At 62.6% G+C, this 23456-nt stretch overlaps 2 protein-coding genes across 2 annotated transcripts; one reads left to right on the forward strand and one right to left on the reverse strand.

Moving 5' to 3' along the window:
* Positions 1-1018: 1018 nt before the first annotated feature.
* Positions 1019-20050, reverse strand: B4GALNT4 (beta-1,4-N-acetyl-galactosaminyltransferase 4). Its single transcript, XM_040068135.2, has 20 exons — positions 19866-20050; positions 12887-12996; positions 11214-11324; positions 11037-11132; positions 10724-10814; positions 10308-10408; positions 9933-10000; positions 9530-9608; positions 7619-7685; positions 6325-6468; positions 6058-6167; positions 5763-5863; positions 5457-5539; positions 3659-4850; positions 3265-3572; positions 2949-3102; positions 2598-2670; positions 2357-2510; positions 2016-2142; positions 1019-1755 (listed from the first exon to the last, which is right to left on the reverse strand). The coding sequence occupies exons 1-20, from the start codon at positions 20014-20016 to the stop codon at positions 1641-1643; spliced, it is 3435 nt and encodes a 1144-aa protein (XP_039924069.1). The 5' UTR covers positions 20017-20050; the 3' UTR covers positions 1019-1640.
* Positions 20051-22047: 1997 nt separating this feature from the next.
* Positions 22048-23240, forward strand: LOC120754158 (interferon-induced transmembrane protein 1-like). The gene is made up of 2 exons (XM_040067452.2): positions 22048-22284; positions 22664-23240. The coding sequence occupies exons 1-2, from the start codon at positions 22048-22050 to the stop codon at positions 22835-22837; spliced, it is 411 nt and encodes a 136-aa protein (XP_039923386.1). The 3' UTR covers positions 22838-23240.
* Positions 23241-23456: the final 216 nt, after the last annotated feature.

Consider the following 23456-nt stretch of genomic DNA (forward strand, 5'->3'; position numbering starts at 1 on the left):
GAAACAAACCCTCCGGCGTTGTGCTGCTGGCCCTGGCCCAGGCAGACGCCATCAGCTGGCCCCAAACTGTCCCCAGCACCGGCGGGGACGGCACTGCTGGCACCAGCCTCTCCCAGCACCAGTGGCAGCTCTGGATTTGGCTGGGCCCGGTGCCCGCTCCGATGGCGCTGGCTTTTGGAGCTCTCCCGGCTGGGAAGCTGCTGGAAAAGCTGTGCCTAAGGCCAGGCTGGTTTTGGGATAGGACTGGTGGCCCGGGGGCCGTGGGGCCACCCGCTCTGCCCAGCCACAGACCGGCTCCCGGCGCAGCGGGCACAGCCCTCACCCACAACAAAGCATTTCCAAAGTGCTGCAAAAAAAACAGGGAGTAGGGGCAAGGAGAGGGGAGAAACAACCTTCCCAGCACAGCCTGGGGCCACAGGTACCAAATTTGGGACAAAAAAACCCCAGCTGTGGCTGCTTGCTGATGGCACATGGGGGGCTGAACCCCCCTTGTCCATCCTCACCTCAAACTCGGGATGCTCGGAGTGAGCCTGGGGGATGCAAATGGGAAATGAAACACTCGGGGGGGGGGGGGAACTCCAAGACTATTTCAGGGGATTTGAGAGACAGGGAACCTGGCTGAGGAGCAGGAGCCCGCAGAAGGTGGGACAAGGCAGAACCCTAGAGACACCCACCAGGCACAGACACAGGTGAGGGGAAGCACCAGCACAGAGCTGGGACAGGGGTGGGCAGGGACAAGTGTGCCAGGACACGCAGGAGCACAGGGAACCAGGGCAGCCCCCCATGGAGCTGGGTGGAGCCCAGGTGTGGGGCGGAGGCTCAGCAAGCCCGGGCGTGTGGCCGGGCATCAAACAGGGCGCTGCCTCCTCCTCCTCCTCCTCGCGTGGAAACAGCACGGAACGCTGCTGCCCACTCCCATCACGGACAGGGGACCCTCGTGGACCAAGGGACAAAGGCCAACCTGGCTCCCATGCCCTCCATCCCTGTCTGGGTGTGGGGGTGATGGAGTGGAGGGAAATCCCAGCCAAGACACTGATTTTAATTTTTTAAGAATAAAAAAAAAACCCCAAAACAAAACAAAACAAAAAAAAAACCAAACCAAACAGACAAAAAACTTCCTGAAAACAGCTTCCTACCTCATAATTTCACAGAAATTAGCTTGGAAACATCATCTGCCCGTACCTGCTCCAGGCTCTGCCTGTCCCCCCCAGCCCAGCCCCCCCTGGCACGGGCAGTGCCAGCCTCAGGGCTCTGCCCCCCACCCACGGCGTGTCCCGAGTGCAGGGCACAGCCAGACCCCCCCTTCCCTCCACGGCTCCTAGAAGGGGAGCAGGAGGGGATGGGCAGCCCCAGGGGGTTCTTAACCCCCCCCCAAAGCTCAGCTCCCCAGCCTGACACAGGGACGAGGTACCGGGTATTTTAGGGAGGGGCAACGCAGGAAAGGAGCTGCAGCGAAAGGATCCTGGATGCCACAATTCCACCTCCGGTATCCCCAGCCTGGCACAGCCCTCCAGGACCCAGCAAAGCCCCCCGGCACCCACCGGCACACTAAGGAGTTAATGAATTCATCGCTGACTAAGAAATTAGACCCTTAAGGAAAAAGCCACCAGCGCCAGGAAAACCGCGGCGGGAGCTGGGCACTAGTCCTTGGAGGGCTTCTTGCTGCGGGCGTTCCACATGCCGCGCTTGGAGTGGTAGTAGTGGTAAAAGTTCCTGAGGCGCAAGCGCTCCACCTCCAGCCCGCTCTGGAGCACCCTGAGGAGGGAGGGATGGAGCTCAGGGGATGGAGGGACACAGGGACAGGGCCCAGGGGATGGAGGGACACAGGGACAGGGCCCAGGGGATGGATGGACAGAGGGAAAGTGCTCCGGATGGACACGGCCCTCTCCCAAAGGGAAGCTTTCCCCTTCACCACCCCATCATCCAGCCCTCAGCCAGCCTGATGGATGTGCCCGAATCCACGTGGCCGACCCTGCTCCCGGGGGTTTAGGGGCTGTAGGACCCCCCAGGCTCACCTGTCCAGGAGCTCCCAGTCCTCCCCGCCCCAGCGGTCCCGGAACTCCTCCGTGTTCATCCCTCCCACGCGGTCAAAGTCCGACTTGTAGATGCCGAAGAGGCCGAAGCCGTTCACCTCCCAGTAGCCTGGAGAGGGGGGGGAGCAACGAGGTGAGGAGAGGAGGGAACCCCCAAATGCCCACATCATCCCCTCTGTGCTCTCCCCGCCACCTGGGAGCCGCGAGGATTCCCCATCCCAACCCCTCTTCCCACCACAGGTCCATCCCCGCCCGTGCCGCCTCCTGAGGAGGTGACGGCCTGGTTTTGGGGTGTTCCCAGCTGGAAAGGGGTCCCCGCTCACCGTTGGGCTCCCGGGGGGAGCTGCCACAGCTCAGCCTCATGACGATGGGAGCGTAGGCCAGCTTCCCCTCCACGCAGTGCTTCCGGATGCTGTCCAGGATGTTGGCAGGGAAATGGATGTGCAGGTCGCACAGGAACACGATGCTGTGCTCGTCCTGCGAGGGGACAGGCACAAGGGGAATCAGAGAGGAAGAGCCCCGGCAGAGAAGCCACAGCCAGAGGTGGTCCCTGTCCCTGCTCACCTCCACCATGTCCACGCCGGCCTGGAGCCCGGCAGAGCGCTCGAAATTCCCCGTGCGCCGCAGGTATTGGAACCTGGGGAGACAGGACGAGGCAAGTAGCGCCGGGAGGGGACAAGGAACTACCAGCACGGGGAAAGATGCCTTCTCAGGAAGGTCCCCGCAAGGAGCCAAGTTTCTGCACCCCCAAATGCACGTGGAAAAGTAGTTTAAATCCCAAAAAAGAGGAGGAGGAGGGGAGAGGCAGTGAGGCGGGGACTGTGCAGGAGGGGGAGAAGGAGCAGCAGGTTGTGTGAGCACCTGTCCCACCGCGGGGAGCCCCCCCAGACCCCGAGGCTGCAGGCTGGGAGTTACCGGGGCAGCCGGGCATCCCGCAGGGCCTTCTCCACGTCCATGTCCTCGCTGTCGAAGTCCACCAGGATGACGTTGAAGTTGGCGTCCCTCGTGGCCCCATAGAGGCCGGCCATGTCCGAGATGAACTGCTGCACCCAGCGGGCCTGGTTCTTCACTGCCGTGGAGACGCGTCCCTCAGGCTCACGGGGGGCGCCCACGGCACCCCCTCCCGCCAAACCGAGCCCTTCTGAGGGGAGGCGACACCCTCACCCCGCTGGAGGACGCTGAGGGGAGCAGCACGGACCCCGCGGAGCCGCGTCCTACCGCCGGCACCTACCCGGCACCACGAAGTGCACCATGACGTCCTGCCTCCAGCTGAGCCGCAGCGGCCGGCACAGGACAGATTTCCCATCCAGGATGCTCCAGGCACTGGGCTGGGGCTCGGTGGCGCCCAGGGCCAGCCCGTCGGGGTTGGCCTCGGCGCTGTCGTCCCGCTTGCCCTGGTGCAGGAGGACGTAGACGTACTCGGAGAGCCGCACCGTGCGCTGGCCCCGCTCCGCCAGCTCCAGCTCCAGCAGGTACCGGTTCCCCCGCGCCGTGTCCCGCCGCTTCTCCACGTTGACGATCCTCAGCAGGGTGTAGATCCTGCAGGGAGAAGGGAAGCCTTGAAATCGCCGCCATCCCGCACCCAACCCCGCCGGGCTCCCGCCGGCACCGCGCTCCCTCCGCACCCTCCGTTCTTCTCGTTGAGCCTCTCCATGTACTGCGCCACCACGTCCACCACCTCGCTCTCGCTCAGCTGCAGGTTTCCCGACACGTTGCAGCGCAGGTCGTTCCAGTCGGAGCGCAGCAGCTCGAAGTCCACGGAGCTGACGCTGAACGTCCGCTGCCAGTTGATGGAGTCCTCCAGCCAGCCCTGCTGCAGCTCCCCCGCCTCGTAGGAATAGTCCGACACCTCTTCCTCCTCCTCCTCCTCCTCCTGGCCCTTTCCCTCCTCCTGCTGCGACGCCGTCGTTTCCGACGCCCTCAGAAAGGACGTCACCCGCGTCCCCTCGGAGCGGGCGGCCTCGGACGAGTTGTAGTCGGCAGTGGCTGCCGTCCTGCCCGCGGCAGGGGTCGTGTCCTCGTGGCTGAAGAGCCCCTCGGTGCCCAGGGCGAGGAGGCCGGGCAGAGCCCGCTGCCTGGGCGGCCGGTCCCACCTCCTGCCGCTCTTCCGCCTGGCAGGGTCCCTCTCCCTGGAGATGCTGCTCAGCAGCCAGGGGCTCCGGCGGCCAGGGACGGCGCGGAGCTTGCCCGGGGTGATGGGGTGCTTCTGCGGGGTCCTGGAGCGGAGGTGGACTCTCTTCACAGGCTTTGGGTAGAGGAAGATGCCGGGGAAGGCCGGCTCCTGGGCCGGGGCTTTGCGCTTCCCGGGCTGCAGCCGGGTCACGTAGACCTTCTCCTGGGTTTTCCGGGGCTTCTTGGCCTCGCTGGGAGCCGCCGGCCTGCTGGGACCCGGCGTTTTGGCTTTGCCCCCGAAGATGGGCACGGAGAGGCGGGGCTGGAGGCCCGGGGCCGTGCCGTGCTTTGGAGAGACCGGCAGCTCCAGCTCGTCCTCCTCGCCCTCGTCCTGGGGCAGCCAACGGAGCGTCCGGCCCGGGCCCCGCTCCGGCGCGGGATCCTCCGGGAGGGCGGCCGGTGGGCTGGATGTGCCCCACGTCCCCGGCTGCCCGGGGGTGCCCACCTGGGCCCGCGCCCGGCCCCGCTGCCGGCGGAAGCTGTAATAGTCCAGGTCATCCCCGAAATCCCCGGTGACCGGCGCCGGATCCTTCCCTTTGGCTCCGGGTGCCGGCCCGAAGCTCTGCTCCTTGGCCTCACGAGGCGGGTCTGTGGGCTCAGGGCTGTCCACTCCTTCCTCTTCCTCCTCCTCGTCCTCCAGGAAATCTAGGGAGCAAAGGCAGAAATCAATACCCTGAGGCTGAGACAAGGAGGCAGAGCCCGATCCCAGCAGGAGAGGAGCCTGTGAGTGGCTGGGGTGAGGGAGCGGAGCTGGGGCAGCAGGGGATGCCCACGCTGGGACACCCACCAGGGCTGGCAGCCCCAGCTGCTCCCACTTATCCCCACCTCAAATCGTGGCGCCGCTTCCACTCCGTCCAGGAGCAATACCTGACCTGCCAGGGCTTTGCCAAGCTGCAAACTGACCAAGGCAGGCTCCGAACAGCCTCTGGTTCCCCAGGAGCACCCCCGGGGCTCCATGGACACCCCCAGATCCCACACTGGGTCTGGTTCCTGCTGCCCACTGCCGAGACGTTGAAGGGAGAGCAAATCCCAGTCCAGTGCCCTGCTTCCCGCATCCCACATCGCCCTGTTGCCATGCCAAGCAGGATGCTCGGAGGCGGGCTCGGAGGGACGCTGCTCTGCGCAGCCCAGCCCTCCTGCAGCCTCTGGCACCGCCGGAGTCATCCCGCTGAGCCACGGCTCCGAGGGGATGGGCTGCCAGCGCGGACGCCGGGAGCTCGGCCCCGTGCCCAGCCACCCCCGGTGACTCACTGTCGGAGCCAAGGAAGAGAAACGCTCGCTGCCGCGGATCCTCCTCCTCCTCATCCATCTTCATGTACTTGTAGAACCCAAACCTGGGGATGGAGAAGCAAGGTGAGGGCCCGGGAGAAGGGAGGCTGAGGGGGTGCACCCGGGGTTCCCAAATCCAGGAGCACTCAAGCTGCTGCACGCCTGGGAGATGGGGAAAGAGCCAGCCTGGGGTGGCCCTTCCACGAGGGACAGGGACATGTGGCTGAGGGTGCGTCACCTCAGCACTGGGGACATCGGCACCCCAAAATCCCGGCCCCCGGTACCTACTTTTCCAGGTAGAGGGGGGACTCCCTGTAGAAGCACTTGTTCTCCGTCTCCATGTGAGTGAGGCGCGTGAAGTCGTTGGGATACACGAACGAGAGGTAGACCTGGGGCGGCGATGGCGCCGTGTCACCCCCAGGAGCTGGGGGCCATCACCGACACCAAAGTGACCCCCAGCACCTCAACCCCAACCCTCTCAGCCCGAGCCTCCAGCGAGGGACGCTTCCTCCTGGATTTCACCCGGGTGGGAACACCCCTGCCCTGGGCCGCACCGTGTCCCCGTCCCCAGGGTGACACTTACGAACTGCAGGCCCTGGTAGCGGGCGATGGGGAAATCCTTCACCACGTAGGTGGGGCTGTAGGCACAGGGCACCAGCACGTTCTCCACGCGGGACGCCTCGATGGCAGGCGCTGCGGAGGAGCCCAAAGCATCCCAACGTGCTCCCACAGACCCCAGCAGAGATGCCTCCGCTCAGGAGACGGGCAGACCGGGCAGGGATGACCCAGGCCTTTTCTCCTCGCCCGAACCCCGCCGGGGATCGGCGTGGGTGCTCTCTCAGGCACTTACTGAGGAAGAACGTGTCCCTGGGGTCGGCCTTGAGCATGTCGGCCCCGTGCTCGTCCCGCTGTGCCTCCCAGAGGTGGCTCCCGCTGTGGCTGGCCAAGGTCTGCGGGATGTGCTCCACGTGGTTCATCTTCAGGGCGGACTCATCTGCGGGACAGCGCCGGGGCTGAGCCCGGAGCACCCTCCAGGGGAGCCTTTCCCAATCCCCCAAGAGGGCTGGCAGCACCGTTCGTTCCTCATGCGTTCCTCCTGCTCCCGGGGATGGCAGTGTTGCCCTCCCACAGCCATCCTGACTAATCAGCCTAATGAGTATTGCACCGACTAATGAGGACAAGGGTGGCACGTCACCCTCGGCCACCCCCAGGCTCCCGCAGGAGGTCACCCTGCTCCCTTCCCAGGAAGCCCTGCCTGCTGCAGAGCCACAGGCAAGCAGGATTCCCCCTTCCCAAGCCCCAAGTCCTTCTTCCTGTGGCAGGGAAAGGCTTCCCAAATGCGTCCCTGCAGCTGGCTGGGGCTGGGCTGAAGGCCCTGGAAAAGTCTAGAGGGAGGGAGGGAGGATGGAGAGAAGGGAGGAGGGAGCTCTGCCTGCTGCTGGCAGCCCCCACCAGGGATGGGCTCCCCAGGGGTGACACGGCTTTGCCTCAGGGTGCTGCTGGCTCTGAGGGAGCCGGGAAGCAGGAAGGAGAAGCAGGAAGAGCCGCTGCCAAGGGACAGGGATTTATCTGCACGTCATCCATCTCACGGGCACCCGCATCAGCACCACTGGCACCCCTCATCCCTCTTCTCCCCACGGATCCTGCCTGCCCCCTCCTCCTTATCGACAACTTCCAGAGCAGGAATGATGGCCGCTCCCGCTCCGTGCGGAGCGCCGGGGCAGGACCCATCCATCAATCCCTTTCCTGCTGCCAGGGCAGGGGCAGGAAGCAGAAGATCTATAGATTTAATTAAACCTTGTGCCATCCATCCCCGCTTCCACGACAGCTCCTCGTAACTCAGGGCCAGGCCCCGGAGCCAGAGGGGTCTTGGCAGCCAGGACGAGGCTGGAGCAGCAGCAGAGCTGCGGCTCCACCTCCCATTTTTAGCAGCACCTCATCTTGCTCCCAGCATCAATCCCACCCCGCTGCAGCCCTAGCATCCGTCCTCACGCCAGGCAGAAATCCGGCGGGGGGGGTTCGGAGGCTGAGATGTCACCCCGGGACCGAATTTCCCGGGTTCTGCTTTCGTTCCCCTCTCTCCCAGCACGTGCAGCCCCTGGAGAGCCGGCTGGCTGCGGCTGCAGGAGGCACCTGGCCCTTACCCGTGTACAGGGAGATGTAGGAGGAGTCGATCACCTCAAACTTCAGGCTGGGGAGGAAAACTCGCCACTGGGAAAAAAAATAAAAGGAGATGGGTGTAATATGTGTCCTAAAGTTAATTCGTGTTGAACAATAAATAATGTAACTGAATATATCTTGTAAAAAGATTTTAGTTGAAATAGAGTTTAAAATCTATGAACCGAAAAGTGTATACAGGGTTAACCGGGACGGCAGCTGCACAGAGGAGACACGAGTAAATCGAGTAAATCGCTGCTGAGAACCTTGCAAAGGCAACACAAAAGGACGGAAACGGGAGATGGGTGCTCTGATGATCGCCTGATTGTATCAGATCACTATCTTATCTGTTCCGGGCCCGAAGTTACCACCTCCAAAAACTTCTCCAGACACGGCCATCAGGACATTGTTCTGCCTTCGAGAAACTATTCATCGGACCCCGGACACGGACATGAATATCTAATGAAGATACCTCAAGGCACGAGTCTCACGGTCTCAGCCGGTCCCCAGCGAGAGACTATAAAAATCCGCGGCTTGGAGACCCAAATTGTGAACTTAGGGGGTGACATACTGACAGAGTGTGTTACCGTCATCACCCAGCGCCGATCCCGGGCTCGACGCTGTCCCTTTTAATTGTGGCTATCGGAGACTGTCATTTTGTCTCTCAATAAAATTCAAAAATTTTGATTTATCGAATTTGGTGAATCGTATTTATTACAATGGGGAATGAGCAGGAGGGATGCAGGGTCAGGATGAACCCCGGCACCCCAGGATGGTTCCTCCCTGTCCACAGCTCCCAGCAACTTCCCTGCAGAAGAGGAGCGAGAGAGAGAGAGGGCTGATCCTGCCCCATTTCCTGCAGGGTTTGGGATTAGCGGGGATCCCTGCAGAGCTAGAGAGGGAATGGCTCCTGTGGGTAGGATACAGGCTGATGCTGCTTCCCTCTGGGGCTGTCACAAGCCCTGCGACCAAAGGACTCCTTTCCTCACTCCGGTGCTTAATAAAGAAGAGCTTGCCTTGATTTAAGAGGGTCTCCAGAGCCGCCTGCCCTGATTTAACTCCAGCATTTTAAAAGCCAATCTGGAGCCCTTGTCGGGACAAGCCCTTCCAAAGCCCTCGGGGGCGAGACACATCAGGGTCCTGCTTTTGTTGTGGATGTTGTTGTTGTTGTCTCTCCCTGCACGGCTGAAAGGCTTCGCTCCCTGCCTCCAGCGAAAACATCCCATCTCAGAAACGTCTCCCCCATCCATTTGTTTTCCCCACCGTTTGTGTTTTGCCCGGAGAAATGCAGATCTTATCGGGGTAGAGGGGCCGGGGAGGAGGGAGGGAGGCAGCCAGCAAGGAAGGGGTGGTGCCGGCCTCCCCCGATGCTTTGCTGGCACCAGAGTGACTCCAGTGATTAACGAGTTCTCGGGAGAAAGGAAACCTTTGCTAACGAGCCAACATCTTCCCCTCAGCCAGCCTGAGCCCCTGACACACGCTCCAGGCTTTGCCAGGGCTGCGCTGCCAAGGCAGGCAAGTTCAGATTCGAAACCCGTGGTAATTCCAAGGCGGGGGAAAAAAGGAGAAAACAGGGAATCGCTCCATCGCCTCGGCCACCTCTCTCCCACTGCTGGGATGCAGCCAGCAAGGTGGGACCTGCCTGCTCCGGGCTCTTCCTGTCCACGGGAATGCCATGGCAGGGGTCTTCAGCTGCCCAAAAACCACCAGCAGGAGAGGAGAACAGCACTCCGTGCATCCCAGCGCTGGAATAACCAGGGAAACGGTGACACCGACTTGTCCCCACGGGCAGCCGTGGGAGGGGGACACCGTGGCTTTGCTCCAGGGTAAGGAAAGCACTTGGAACACGCATGGGAAAAGCCCTGGCACTGGCATGGGGGGGTAGGGCATTTACTCACCCCAACTTCCACGTGGTCCGAGCCCCGGTCATCCTGCTTGTGGAGCAGCTCGAAGTAGTAACGGCGGGAGGACATGAGGCTGCAGGGGTTGGGGACACGGCGGTCAGAGCCCAGGGCCAGCCTGGGAAAGCCTCCCTGACCCGCCCACGGGTGGGTAAAACCTTCCTGAGGCAAGGAGACAGGGAGCTGAGGAGGGTGTCTGCTCCCTATTCCACTGCCGAGGGGTTTCGTGGCACCGGGGGCACATTGGGACAGCTCCGTCCCCACCTCGTCACCTGCCCCTTCAAACCACGGATGTGGGGTCCAGCCCAGCCCCACGTGCCTTTTGGGAAAGGATCACGGCCCAGGGAGGCCAGAGCCAGCGACTCCATCCCCACGGGATGATCCCCCAGGACACACTCACCGCAGGGGCTTGGACACTTGGGAGCTGAACTTGGTGAACTCTCCCGGCGCCGTCCACTCGGTGCCCAGCTGGGAAGGAAGGAGGAGCGTGAGAGCAGCAGGACACCCCAACAAAACCCAAACAGCTTCCCGTTATAGGAATTAGCCCCAAGAAAATCCAGGAATAAATATTACATCCCCCGGTCTTCAGCAGGTCCAGCCAAGAAGGGACCGAGGGGCTCCTCTGGAAGCCAAGCCAGGCCCGGCCAGGGATGGGAGCAGGCTGAGACAGCCTGGCGTTCCCAAAGGAGCGGAGAGGCAGGAGAGCTGCCCGCAGCACAGCCACAGGTGGATCCTTCCCCCTGGAGCAGGGCAGGGCAGAGGGGTAACGCCATACCTTGCCCACGAATGCGGCCAGTCGGGAATTGGAGGGGCTGTCGTCGGAGCTGAGCCAGAACTCCGAGTTGTCATCCGATGCCACGGAAAACTGGAAATCCCCTGCAGAGAGCCAGGCAGAGGGGCAGAGGGTCACACCACCGAGCGACAGGGGGTGGCGTGGGCTCGGTGCTGCTGCCTCGTGGTGAGATGGGGAAACAGGGATGGGGCCACCCCAGGATCTGTCCTGGATGGCATCAGGGCCTTGCCTCCCTTCCAAGCCGCAGGAAAAAGGGGCTTTGCTCCAGAAAGACCCTCCTGCCCAGGAGCCAGGCTTTGGGGACCATCTCCGAGAGCCTTTCTTTCCTCCCGTGGCCGGGAAGGGGAAGGACACGGCGTCTCCACGTCGCTGCGTGGGGGAAAAGCTCCGTCACTCACCATCCTTGAAGGGATGGATGTAGCCAAAAATCCTCAGCCCGTAGTTCTTCCACTTGGGAGACACAGCCAGCTTCTTCACCGTGGTGCGGGTCTGCCGAGGAGACGGGCACGGATCACCTCCTCCACCTCATCCCGGGCTCCCACACCCCGGCACAGAGGTGGCCCCGTCACCACCCACCTCTCCTCCAGCTGGGAATCACCCCCCCGAGCCAAAGCCTGCAAGCCGAGGTCTCGAGGACCAGTCTTGGAGACGCAGGGAGTGAAGGCTGGGCCCTCCTCCCGCCAACCCCCGAGCACCTTTCCCGGGACTCACGTGGGGAAAGAGCGGGAAGTGGAGGTTCTTCCTCAGGTGCCTCACGGCCCCGCCACACCAATCCTCGAAGACGTGCAGGTTTGCCTTCCCTTTGTACTGAGGGGGAAGAGAGGGAGCTGAGTGGGGCTGCTCCTCCTCCTCCTCCTCCATCGCCCCAGGCTCTGCCTGCCCACCCACCTGCTCGCTCCAGGGCAAGGCCTGCTTGGTCAGGTTGAGTTTGGGATAGGTGCTGGCTCGGCTGGAACGCTGGCCTCTGGAAAACCAGCCATCCGCGTCCTGCCCGTCATTCTGTGGGAGAGATGGGATGGGTGATTGGGGCCAGCACATCCTATACTTGTGGGGTGTCTCCGTGCATCTGTGGTGAGGCCCCGGCACAGGCTGCCCAGGAAAAATGTGGCTGTCCCATCCCTGGAAAAGCTCAAGGCCAGGTTGGACAGGGCTCGGAGCAACCTGGGCTAGCAGAAGGTGTCCTTGCCCACGGCAGTGGGTGGAACTGGATGGGCTTTAAGATCCCTTCCAAGCCAAACCATCCCAGGACCCCAGGATCTAAATACCTCATTCTGAGCGTTGCCAAACCAAGGCGAAAGATTTCACGGCTCACGGCAAAGGAAAGCGGGAGGAGGCACATTGGCAAGGTGTCGCAGGCAGCAGTTTCAAAATGTTCCAGCTAAACTTGTTCCCCCTCCTCTGCCAAAACCTCTCCAAGACAGTGAGTTTTCTGTCCATCCAAAATGTTTGGCCAGCCTTGAGGGCTGCTGGGATTTTGGGCCTAAGAGCACAGAGGTGATCTCTACACCCAGAGCAGAGGAAGCGGGATGTCGCTGCACTCCCGCTCCTCCTTTAAAGGGGATTAGGATAATCCCATTGCTTGCATCTTGTAATTTAGAGAGATTAAGTGAGCTCCAGCTCACTGACGGGTGACAAGGAAGAGCCAGGTACTTCTGGAGCCCCTCCAGGGCATTCCTCCCCTCTTCCTCAGCTTCCCCGGAGCATCATCCCCCTCTTCCCCCACCCCCTCGGGCAGACACAGCACTGTCACCGCAGCACAGCCCGTTCGGATGCACAGTGCCGGGGAACTAATTAGCAAACTGCCTAAACAAACTCATTAGAGCCCCCGAGGAGGGAGCAGTGCCCTTGGAAGACCTCAGGAGGGAGGGTTCCGAGGGAGGGTTCCGTGCCAGGCGCACTGGAAGGATTCTCCCTCCTCCCAGGAAAAGCCAGCATGCAATTCCTGCTGCGCCCTCTGCCCTTAGCCAGCACCAGCCTGTGCCTCCTCTGAGCACCTGAGGTCCCTCCTTTGTCCATCTGTCCCTTATTCCTGAGGAGTGATGCACTTCTGGGGTAGGGCAGGGAACATCCCGTGGCTTCCCACTCCCGCCATCCCAGCTGGCCGCCCTGCTGTGACGCTTCTTGGTGACAACAGCCTGGACAGGGACAGCCGGGCCCTCAACAGGGGCTGGGTGACCTGCTGGACAGGGGACACCACGCTGTCCTCGTGGCTACAATTCCAAGCGCTCCACCTGGGGAATAGCGGCTCTCCAGTCCAGGACAGAGCAGGTCACACAGGAGCAGGTGGCTTGGCCCAGAAAAAGGGGGAATTGCAGAGCAAATGAAGCTGGGCCCTACTCAGGGAAGCTGTGACAGGGCACGTGGAGCACAGTGTGGGGCACTGGGGGGGATGGGATATTAGAGGATATTAGAGGGTACAGCTCCCATGGGATATTAGAGGGTTTATCCACTGTGAGGGCCACTGGGCAGAATCAGAGGTTCCGATGTAGCCCCGGAACCCTTGGATCCCCTCAGCTGGACAAGAGCTGTCACCTCCACGGGCCCCTTCCCGCCCCGGTTACCATCGGATCTTCCTCGCGGCTCTCGCTGGAATCCTCGGCTTTCCTGCGCTGCGCCGATGCCGCCGCCGGCCGCCTCCCGGCATCCGTCACCTCCCCCGGCCTCTCTCCATCTGCCAGGGGAGCGGAGAGGGGTCAGCCCGCGGCCCCCCCCATCCCAGCACCTCTTTTGGGGACACCCCCGGCACCGGGAAGGGGAGGTGCAGGCGCTGCCTCCGTTCCCAGAGGACAGGGATGTGGAAAGGGGGGGTGACACGGTGGGGAGGGGCTCTGGCTGCAATTCCCCTCGTTCCATTTGCACTAAGCAGCTTTGCAGCAGCTCATCAGCAGCAGGTTTAATTACACCCCCCACAGCTCCCGGCCCCTGACATCAGAGATGCCGGGATAAGCTCTTGGGGTCTTGCTGTCCTTCCACCCTCAGGGATGCATCCCTGCTTCCTTGCCCCTCCAAATCCCACAGCTCCGCCAAGAGCACACCAGCCCCAAACCCCCCTGGACACCATCCCCTCGAAACCACGTCCTTCTCCAAAATCACACTGACATCACAACCTTGCTCCCAGACCCACCAGCTTCGTTACTGCGCCGAGCTCATTATCCCCAAACTTTGACTCCCCCTCTGCAGCTCCTTTTCCTCGGGCAGGGAATTTTAAACTACCCCCAAAACAATGGTGCACACTTGGAAAATGTTACTTTGGAGGGGGATATCCTCTTTTTCTGCCACCCCAAAACCCAGGGGGATGGGGGGAGCTTGCGGTTCAGCCATCGCTGCCGGCGCACGGATCCACAGTTCAATCCAGAGGCGAGGGAAGCTCAGGGCAACGCTTGGAGAGGTGGGTGCCCAAGAGCCACCTCCACAATCACCTCTGGGTCCCCAAAAACCAGCCACCTCCACGTGGAGCTGAGCAGTGACCTCCTCACCACGGGAATTGCGGGAAAAGGGGTCACCACACCAGTCCCAAGGGTATGGAAAGCTGTCCCCATCCCTCCACACCCTCCTTCCCACCACCAGCAAGTCCTGGGGGCTCCCACTCCCCAAAACGGAGCGGCCTCAGTGACCGGCACAGCCAGGGAGGGGCTCGGCGTGCCCGGAGCCCCCCGCCACACGCCTCCCACGCCATTAGTATTCCAGTGGCCGCGCAGCCGGCGTCTCCTTGGAGATGGCAGCACAAATCCCATCCCCACGGCAGGGACAGGAAATTAAGCTCTAAAGCCCCTTCTTCTGCTCTCGGCCATTCTTCAGCCCCTGGCAGCCCCGGCTCGCTCCTGGCAGCTCCCCGGGCTGCCCCCTCCCCTCGCCCAGCCTCATTCCCGCATCCATCCCTCTTCCCTCCGCGAGGAGGGTGATGGGGAGCAGCGGCACCGGAGCCAGCGCTCGTCTCCTGCGTTCCACGCACGGACGGCGGCATTCCCGGCGCACCGATCCGTGGAGCTCGGCGCTCCCAAGGGACCGGGAGGCGGGAGCGGCTCCGTGGTACCCACCCAAGGGAGTCTCTCCCGACCCCGGGGGCGATAAACCCGCCTCCCGTGGGATCCGCCACAGACAAAATTCCCTGCAGGGCAACCTGAGCCAGCAGCATCCCTGGCTGCATCCGGAGGGATGGCTGGATGCGGCCATCCTGCTTCAGCCGTGTCAGGACGGTGAACTGCTGGGAGATTGTTTGATATGAACTGGAGCAAAAACCAGGAGCTGATCCAAGCTGGGCAGGCTCATCCTTGGAGCTGTCAGGACCCACAGGCACGAGCCCCCCGCTTGCTCCCCATCCCTTCCGAGGGGCTCCCACCTCCAGGGAGGAGCAGATGCACCAGAACGCTCCAGAAAAGGCTTCTGGGCTTCCATGCAGCTCCCTGGCAATTTAAATATCGGGAAGTGACTTCTGGTCAGGCTGTGAAGAACTGGGAACCAGCGACACGGGGATAAGGGGTGGGGAAGGGCAGTGCTCCCAAAAATCCCGAGCTCCTTTGGGCCCAACCACAGCCCTGCAGGAGGAACAGCTCAGAGGCAGGAGAAGAAGAGGAGGGAGAAGGATTCCAGTTCCTCCCAGGGATGGGGATGCTGAGGGAGGGGATGGAAGCACTAAAAGCTCTTCCCCGGAGCGACGCTGATGCTTTGGGAAGCAGCGAGGAGGGGGCAGGAAGCACAAACCATGGCACAAACCAGCTCTGAGTCACAGCAGCCTCCAGACAGAGAGCCAGGATCCTCATCCTGGGGAGGAGGCCATGGATTCGAGGGACCCACGCAGGGCACGGAGCGATGCCTCCCATGGGAGAAGCGCCTCCCGGTGATCCCGGCCCTGTAACTCTGCTGGGAAGCACAGAGAGCCTTTCACATCCCAGCTCCAAACACAGCCCCTTTCTTCCCTGCCGGGGTTTCTCCTGGCCCTTTTCCAAGCCCTGCGACGTGGAGGGAGGGAGGGAGGGAGGTGACACTTCAACCCCCGACACAGCTGCAGCAGAAGCGGTGGCAGCGCCTTCATTAAACCCAGAGGTGCCGTTCCCAAATTCTCCCGGTGAGGACACGGCCTGGGAGCAAAAGGAATCGACACCACCAAATGTCCCTGTCAGTGCCGGGAAAAACTCGGGACAAAATCCCTGGCCACAGCCCCCGGACAGAGGGACATTCCCGATGGGGAATGGGGTCTGTCACCACCGTGGGGACACGGGACCAGCCCCGGGACACCCCTGCCCTGCCTCCCTCGGGCACTGCTGCCTGCTGGGATCTGTCACTGACTCGCAGAGGGAACTGGAAGTGCCAGGGGGATTTCTCCCTGCCTCCCCCGTTCCTCTGCTGCTGTTTTCCCACTCCGTGACAGCCCTCTCAGCTGGAGGCATGGAAATCGATGCGGAATGGCTCTGGCTGGCGATGGAGCTGCCATGAGACCGCTCCAGCTGACAAACACCCACCAGGAGAGGTGGCTCCGACACTTCCATGCTGATAATCAGGATCTCAAATCCCTCCTGGGATTGGACAGCTCCCAGAATTCCCCCATTTCCCTTGCTGTGCATCCAGTGCCCTTCAGTCCCACCTGCTCCAGCCCCAAAGAGAGCTGGAGCAGCTCCCACGAGACCCTGCTCCATCCCAACAGGGATGATGCTCACTCACAGCCCTCAGCACAAAGATTTGGCTCCCTGGGATTCGGCCTCCGGGGAAGGTCACGGCGAAACGCTGGGAATTTTAGGGCGCATTCCAGCCTCTGAGCTCTGCATTGCCTGTGGGGTCACCATCCCAGTTCCAGCTTTCCAGCCTCTTCCAGCAGCTGGCTCCCACCTGGCTCCTCATCCAGCCAAAATCCCTGCGTCCTGCCAGTGCCACTGACACCCCAAGGAGCAGCTCTGGAGAGGCCCAGCTGCAGGCACAGGAAAGGGACGGAGGGGCGATCCAGGGCAGTGCTGGGGAGGATAAAGATCCCAAACACCGAGGCAAAGAGCTCCTGTTGCTCGGGAAAAGCCGCCCCTCACCTCCCCCTGGTCTCAAGGGACAGTTTTGGGGACCCTCTGGGTGCCAAGGGGGCCGGGTGACAGCCAGGCTGGGGACAGGTGCCACCACCCTGGGGTGGCTCAAAGCCACTCGTGCCTCTCAAGAGCCACGTTTTTGCTTTTGAAAAACCCAAAACCCCAAGCTGCCAAATTTTTCCCTTTGGGCAGCCTAGAGGGGCAGGGCATGGAGCCTGGGGCAGCCCGGGAAGGGTTTCCCATGTGGAAAAGGGCCCCAGTGACACCCAAACCAGCCCGTTCCCCCAGCTCCAAACTTCCCTTTCAGCAGCAGGGATGGGACCTGCTTTCCCTGGCACTGGATCCATCCAGGGAAGCCAGCCTTTTCCAGCAGGGATAGGGGCAATGCCAGGAGAAGAAAAAGCAGCTGCCAGCCCAGTTCCCAAGTCCCACTGCCCCTTCATCTTCAAAGGGCTCTTCTCATCCCCTTCCCTACCTGCTCCCGGCATCCCCAATGAAAAGGATGAGCCCCACAGCAGGCTGCAGCATTCCAGCTTCCCAATTAAAATCAAAGGATGTGCTGAGATGGATCCCAGAGGGAGACATTATCCCAAACCTTGTGCCTCCTGCTCTCCCCAAAGACGGGTGCCTGAGGGGAGAACAGCCAAGGACAGGACACAGAGCATCCATCCCACCGCTGCCTCGGGATCAGGGGGTTTTGGGAGCCCTCTGGACCAGGGCAGAGGGGTGACACATCCACATGCCACATCCAGCAGGGAGAGAGAGCTCCATTTCATCCATGAACTGGCTTGAGCACCCATCCCGTGCTCCCCCAAAACCCCAAACCCCCACTCCAGCACCGCCAACTCCCTCCACGCTCAATCCCAGCAAACCCCAAACCCCACACCCCCCCGCAGTGAGCCACTTCAGGGCTCTATTATCATTTTTCTCCCCAGTTCTTCTTTGCTTTTTCATCCTTCTCCTTTCCCTTTCCACCTGGCACATCCGCGTTTCCACCCCATTGCCTCGGCGCGGTTTCCAGCCGGGAGAGCACCGTAATGGCCTCATTACTTCCAATGAGGAATCCGCGTGTTCAATTAGGCAGAGGAGGCTAATTATCTACTTGGAGAAGATGAGGAAAAGAGGGGGTGGGTTTATCAGGGACCAGCACAGCTCCCAGCCCAGCCCCTGGATGCTCCAGCTCCAGTTGTCAGCAGTGGCTGGGCCGAGGGGACACCCGGAGCCCTGGGATAATCCCACTGTGCTCCCAACCCCACCTGGCTGGGTCTTCCCCAATTTACGCCCCCAAAAGTACCTAAAATCTTCACGCCCTACACCTGCAGCCTCCAGAGCGTCCAGCTGCTCACTGACACCCTGTTTGATGAGCAATTAACCTTTTTCCTTGTTAATTAACCGGGCAGCACCCCTGGCACAGACAGACAGGTCCTGGCTCATGGTGGCCAAATCCAAAAGTCATCCCCAAACTCCTTTTGGTGCACAGACCCTTGGAGTGATGCTCTTCCCTCAAACCCTCGCAACAAGGTTTTTCCTTAATATGGTTTATTTCCCAAGATCTATTTGGGGGGGTTTTTTGTTTCTTGGTTTGGTTTTTTTCCTTATTTTTTCACTCCATTCAATGTGTTTTTCCACCTACACCCCTCCCTGCCTCTCCCACTCCGGCAGCAGTGGGATGAGGGTCCGTCTGTGCATGACCTCCACACCCAACCCCTTGTGTCCAGAAAGGCCAAGTGGGACCTAAACTCTGCCTTTCCCACGCCCACCGGAAAATCCCAGTGCTTCACCCAGGTTTTAGGAGCCCACTGGACAATCCCAGTGCAAGGAGCAGTATCTGGAGTCCTGCCCTGGACGGCTGGATCCAGCTTTCCCTGGAGAATCACCTACCTCTCCACACCTCAGCCAGGGAAGGTGCCCGCGCTCCCCATGGCAAGGGGCAGCACTTCCCACGCCCAATGCCCTTTCCCATCTCTCTTCCCACCTCCCAGAGGTTCCCCACCAAAGCCCAGCACCCCTCATTCCCAGAGGGCTGGGCATTCCCGGCTGGGCATCTCCTCCCTCCCCACAGCAAAACCTATGGCTTCCCCCTGGAGCATCCCGGGATGCAGGGCACGCAGGGACAGGCACCTGCCAGGCTCAGCGCCCGGGAATGTCCCGGCATCCCTGTGCATCCTCCCGGCAGGAAAGCCACGGCTGCACCCCGACACCCGGGGGGACCCCGATCCGCGGTTTTCCCAGGGATAAGGACAGCGATCCCATCATTTCCCCCCTGCCCGGAGCTGCCGGTCCGGCCGGAGGCCAGACGCGGCCGTGCCGAGCACCGGGATAACGGCGGCGCCGGGGGAAGCGCCTCGGGATAACGGTGGGAACACAGGGAACATCCCCTCGGGAACACCAGGCGGACCCTGCGGCTTTCCCAGCGCGGAGGATCCCGCAGGGAACCGGCAGCCCCCGGCGCCCCCCCCCCTCCCTCAGCAGCCTCATTTCCTGCCTCGCTCCTTCGCATTATCCCGATTTTACCATAAGGCCCAAAAATCTGCAGGATCATGCTGCTGCTCCGCTCGGAAACTTTGGGTTTTCCAGCCGAGAGGCTCTGCCAACCTCCCGGGAACCGCTCTGACCCCCTCGGGAAAGCCTTTCCCTCCCTCCGTAGGCGCGAAATCCCGACCCCTTCTCAATTTTTTTAGGACAAAACGCGGACGGCGAGGTCAGTCCCGGCCAGAACGCCACGGCTCAAGTTTCACCCAGCAAATCCTGCGAGCGGCTTTGTGTCTGTCTGCCCGGGCAGCCCGGGGGGGTCTGCCACGGGAAAACCGGGAGCGAAGCCGAGCCGTAGGGCACCTGTCCCTCCGGAGCATCCCGGAATCCATCCCGGCCGCTCTCCGAGGGCGGCAGAAGAAAGGAATTTTGGGTTTTTGGGTTTTTTTTTACAGTAGAGAAGCACAGGCTGAGAAAGTGTTGGGTTGGGATGGGGAGGGTTGGGATGGGATGGGAACGTCGGGAAGGGATGGCAAAGAAGAGATCGCCCCTTCCAGCAGCGGCGAGCGCCCATAAATGGCCTCTTTGTCATCGCAGCCAAGGCAGCGGGCGGAGAAATGAGGACGGAGCGGCTCGAGGGGGGACGATGAACGCCCCGGCCGGTTTGGGGACCCTCCGGGGTGTCCCCTTCTCCCGAAGGAACGGCGCCGGGGCGCGGAGCCCACGGAGGGGTCCCGCTCGCCCCGAACCCACGCGGGTGATGCGGGACAGAAAGCCAGCGCTGGAAATGAGGCGGGGGGTGGGGGGATGTCCCTGAGGGGGTGTTCCGGGTCCCCAGCGTGGCAGGGGGACCCTCAAACCCCTTGGGGATCCCCAAACCCCAGGTGCTCTGAGAGCGCAGAGCGGGAGGGAGCCCCGGCACTCCCTGGGGACCCACAAAGCACAGATGCTCCGGTACCCCGGAGTGGCGGGGGGGGACCCACCACTCCCTGGGGACCCCCAAAGCCCCCCGAGCCCCCGCTCCGAGGGCTGCCGAGGGACCCCCCGCCCGCCCCGTTACCTTTGCCGTAGGCGAAGGGGAGGCGCAGGGCGCGGCCCTGGCGCACCAGGCTGATGTGCAGGTAGGTGAACCAGGCTGCCGAGGTGAGCAGCGCCAGCAGCAGCAGCAGCTTTAGCTGCTTCCGGAGCTTCTTCACCGGGAGCCGCGGCATCCTGCCGCCCGCATCGCCCCCGCCGCTGCCGCCACCGCCGGGCTAACCCCGGCCCATGGGGCCCCCCGCCCGTCCAGCCCGCGCGTTCCGGGCCGGCCGCGGGGCGGCTGCGGCTCGTGGGGCCGGGGCTCGGTGCGGGGCTCGGCGGTGCGGGGCTCGGCGGCCCCGGGCCCGCCGGTGCATCGCCCCCCCCGCGCCGCGCCCGCGGGGGGAATGAATGAGCGGGCGCCGTGCGCCGCCGCGCCCCCGCCGAGGAGCGACGGCGCCGCCGGCCAATCGCAGCGCACCCGCCGCGGGCTCTCCGCCAATGGGCGCGCAGCGGGGGCGGGGCCCGCGAGGCGCCGCGCGTCTCCACGCCAACGGCCCGGCATCCCCGCGGGGCGCCGCGGGCGCGGCCATGCGGGGCGCGGGGGGGGAGCCGCGCCCCCGGGGCTGTCCCCGGCCCGGCCCGGCGGTCAGGCGAGACCGAACGGGGTCTCCGTGCCGAACGGACCGAGGGGTCGGAGCGATTGGTGAGGCGGGCTTCGGCGGGGCCGCCTTCCCCGGACCTGTTCCCCCCACGGCGAGGATGGTACGTTCCCGCCCGGCGGCGGCGGGGGCTGCAGCGCCCGGCCCGGTCCGCAGGGGGGCGCTAGCCGCAGGCGCGGCGCCCCCTGGAGCCCACGGGATCCCACGGGATCGGGGGTGGCATCCCCAGGATCAGCCCGGGGAGATGAGTGCGGGGATCCCTGGGATCGTTTCCCCCACTGAGTGCGGGGATCCCGTGGGGGCTGGATCCCCAGGATCCTTCCTGTTGCGCGCCGGGGTCCCGAGGATCCCCCTCGCTGGATGCGGAGAGCCCGGAGCCCACGGCTCTGTGCCCCTCAGCCCGCCTCTGACCGGCCACAAGTGACTGCACTGATGTGCGGGCTGGCTCTTCCCTCCGCAGCGCAGGGGTGAAAAACAGCGGGACTTTTTCCCTCTTCTCCCATCCCACAGGCTGAGGCAGTGTCCCCTCCTTGCCGCGGCTCAGGCCAGGGGCAAAAGCACCGGAGAAATCCGTTATTAAAGGAAGGAATACGGCCGGGAAAACTAGAGGGCACCAGCGCCCTGGGCTGCGATTCCCAGAAACCAAATCCCAGTTTCCAGGGCGGGCCCGCGCTTGTTCGTTTGTTTAATCAGAAACATTGCAGGAGTTGGCAGTAAAAGGTTCCGGGACGGCAGAATCCTGCGCGTTCCGATGCATTAAAACAGTTCAAGCACTCTCACATCCGTGAAGCTTTGGAGGGGGATTCCTCTAAGGGGCTGCAGCCCCCGGCAGCCGGGGCTTTCCAGGGATCCCAAACGGCACCCCCAAAAGCGGCACCGCGTGGCCTCAGCCCTGTATTTGCGGGAGACGGAGGTGGGCTCGGGGATCCAGCAGGATTTGGGGATTTCACAGGGATTAAGGACAGAGAAAGAGGGAGGGGTGGGAAAGAAGGGGAAAGAAAAGGGGGATAAAAAAGGGCCCAAGGGAGAAAAGGGGCAAAGAAAGGGGAAGAAGTGAGGAAAAACAGAAAGGGGAAGGAAAGAACAGGGTAAGGAAAGAAGTGGGCAAAGAAGGAAGAAGGGACAAAACAGGGGAAAGGGAAGAAGGGGAAAGGGAAGAAAGGGAAAGGGACAACACAACAGGTTAAAAAAAAAAAAAAAAAAGTGACAGGAGAGGGACAGGGGAACAAAAGGGTGAAGACAGTAAAGGAAAAGAAAACAGTGACGCAAGTAGGGGGTAAAGAACAGGTATCGATGGAAACAAAGAAAGAATAAGCCAGGAAAGGGTTGAGAGAGGTTAGATAAACAGAGAACAAGAAAAGCGGGTCCGGGGTTCTCCCCGCCGCGGAGGAGGAGTATCCGCTGCCCTTACAGGGGCGTCCGGAGGGGCGGCCTCTTCCCGCTCAGTCCCAAATTCGGGGAATCGAAACCGCCGCGGCTGCTGAGCCCGCCCCCCGGCGCCTCCACCTCCATAAGCAGCACGGGCTCCCCAGGTGCCGCCTCCGGTGTCCCCGAGCTAGAAGGATGCAGCAGTCGCTGCCGCCCTACGAGATGCTGCCAGCGGAGGTGAGCATGGAGGAGATGCCCGGCAGCAAGATGGAGATGACCCAGGGCCCCACGGTGATGACCCGGAGCACCACGGTGACGGTGGAGGAGCCGCCGTCGCCGCCGCCCCGGGATCACCTGGTGTGGTCCCTCTTCACCACCCTGTACGGGAATTTCTGCTGCCTCGGCTTCCTGGCGTTCTTCTTCTCCGTCAAGGTGGGCAGCCCGGGGGGACGCGGGGGGTGGGGGCGGCCCCGGGGACCCCTCAGAGCCCCCGGCCCCAGGGTGGCCCGTGAACCCCACAGAGCCTCAGTTCAGGGGTGTCCGATGGAGCCCACAAACCCCAGAGCAGAAAGGCGCCCCACTGACCCCACAGAGTCCCCTCTTCGTGGACCACTGACCCCACGGAGTCCCTGCTGGAAGCTCTGGGGGCTGCAGCGGTTTGGGGCGGGGAGGGCAGCGGGCACCCCACGGTATCCCCGGTGTTTTGGGGGGGGTTCAGCCCAGTCTGGCACCTCCAGCACCTCTCCCACAGCCCTGAAACCCCGGGGTGCCCCGCTCCAGCGCCGCTGACTCTGCCTCTGCCTGCCCCCAGGCCAGGGACCGCAAAGTGCTGGGTGACCACAGCGGGGCCCTGAGCTACGGCTCCACGGCCAAGTGCCTCAACATCACGGCCCTGGTGATCAACATCGTCATCGTCGTCATCGTCATCATCGCGGTCGCCGTGGTCCTCAGCAGAGCAGGGTACCAGCCAACCCCGTACGGGTAGAACCCTTTCTCCGGCCCCGCCTTGTCCTCTTCCTGCCCCGCGGGCTGTGCTTCGCTCCCCGAACTCCCTGCCCGCAGCGCTCCTCGCTCCCCGGAGCCTGGGAGTGCCCTGGTGTCGCCGAAAAGCGCCAGCTGACAATCCACGTGCCTCGCCCGGAGCCTCCTGGTGTCCTGTCCCTCTTCCCTCCGCACTCGGAGCTTTTGTGGAGCCCTTGCTGACGGCTGGAGGTGTCTGGGCATGGACACAGCTCCCCGGAGAGGAGCCGAGCATCCCCAACCCTGCCATATCCTGATTGCTGCTTTGCTCTGGGTCTGCAGCCCCAGCTGCCTCAAAATAATTTTGAGGAGAAGCACCAGGTTCAGAGGAATCCCAGTTCCTGAAATAAAAGTTTCTTTCACTTTTGCCTCATCTCGGTTTCATATCACAGGGAAGTGGTTTGTGGTTTCCTCCACGGCCGCTCGGCGGGATGAGAAACAAGGTCAGCCCGTGAGCTGATGTGCCTGGGAGAGGGGGAAATTGTCCCTCGTCACGGAGACACCGCTGAGGGAACACAGCGGGCTCCAGGAACCCGGATACTGCAGCCATCCGGGGTGTGAAGCCCTCGTGAAGGTCATGCCAA

The sequence above is a fragment of the Hirundo rustica genome, chromosome 6 (genome assembly GCF_015227805.2).
Source record: "Hirundo rustica isolate bHirRus1 chromosome 6, bHirRus1.pri.v3, whole genome shotgun sequence".
Taxonomy (NCBI): Eukaryota; Metazoa; Chordata; class Aves; order Passeriformes; family Hirundinidae; genus Hirundo; species Hirundo rustica.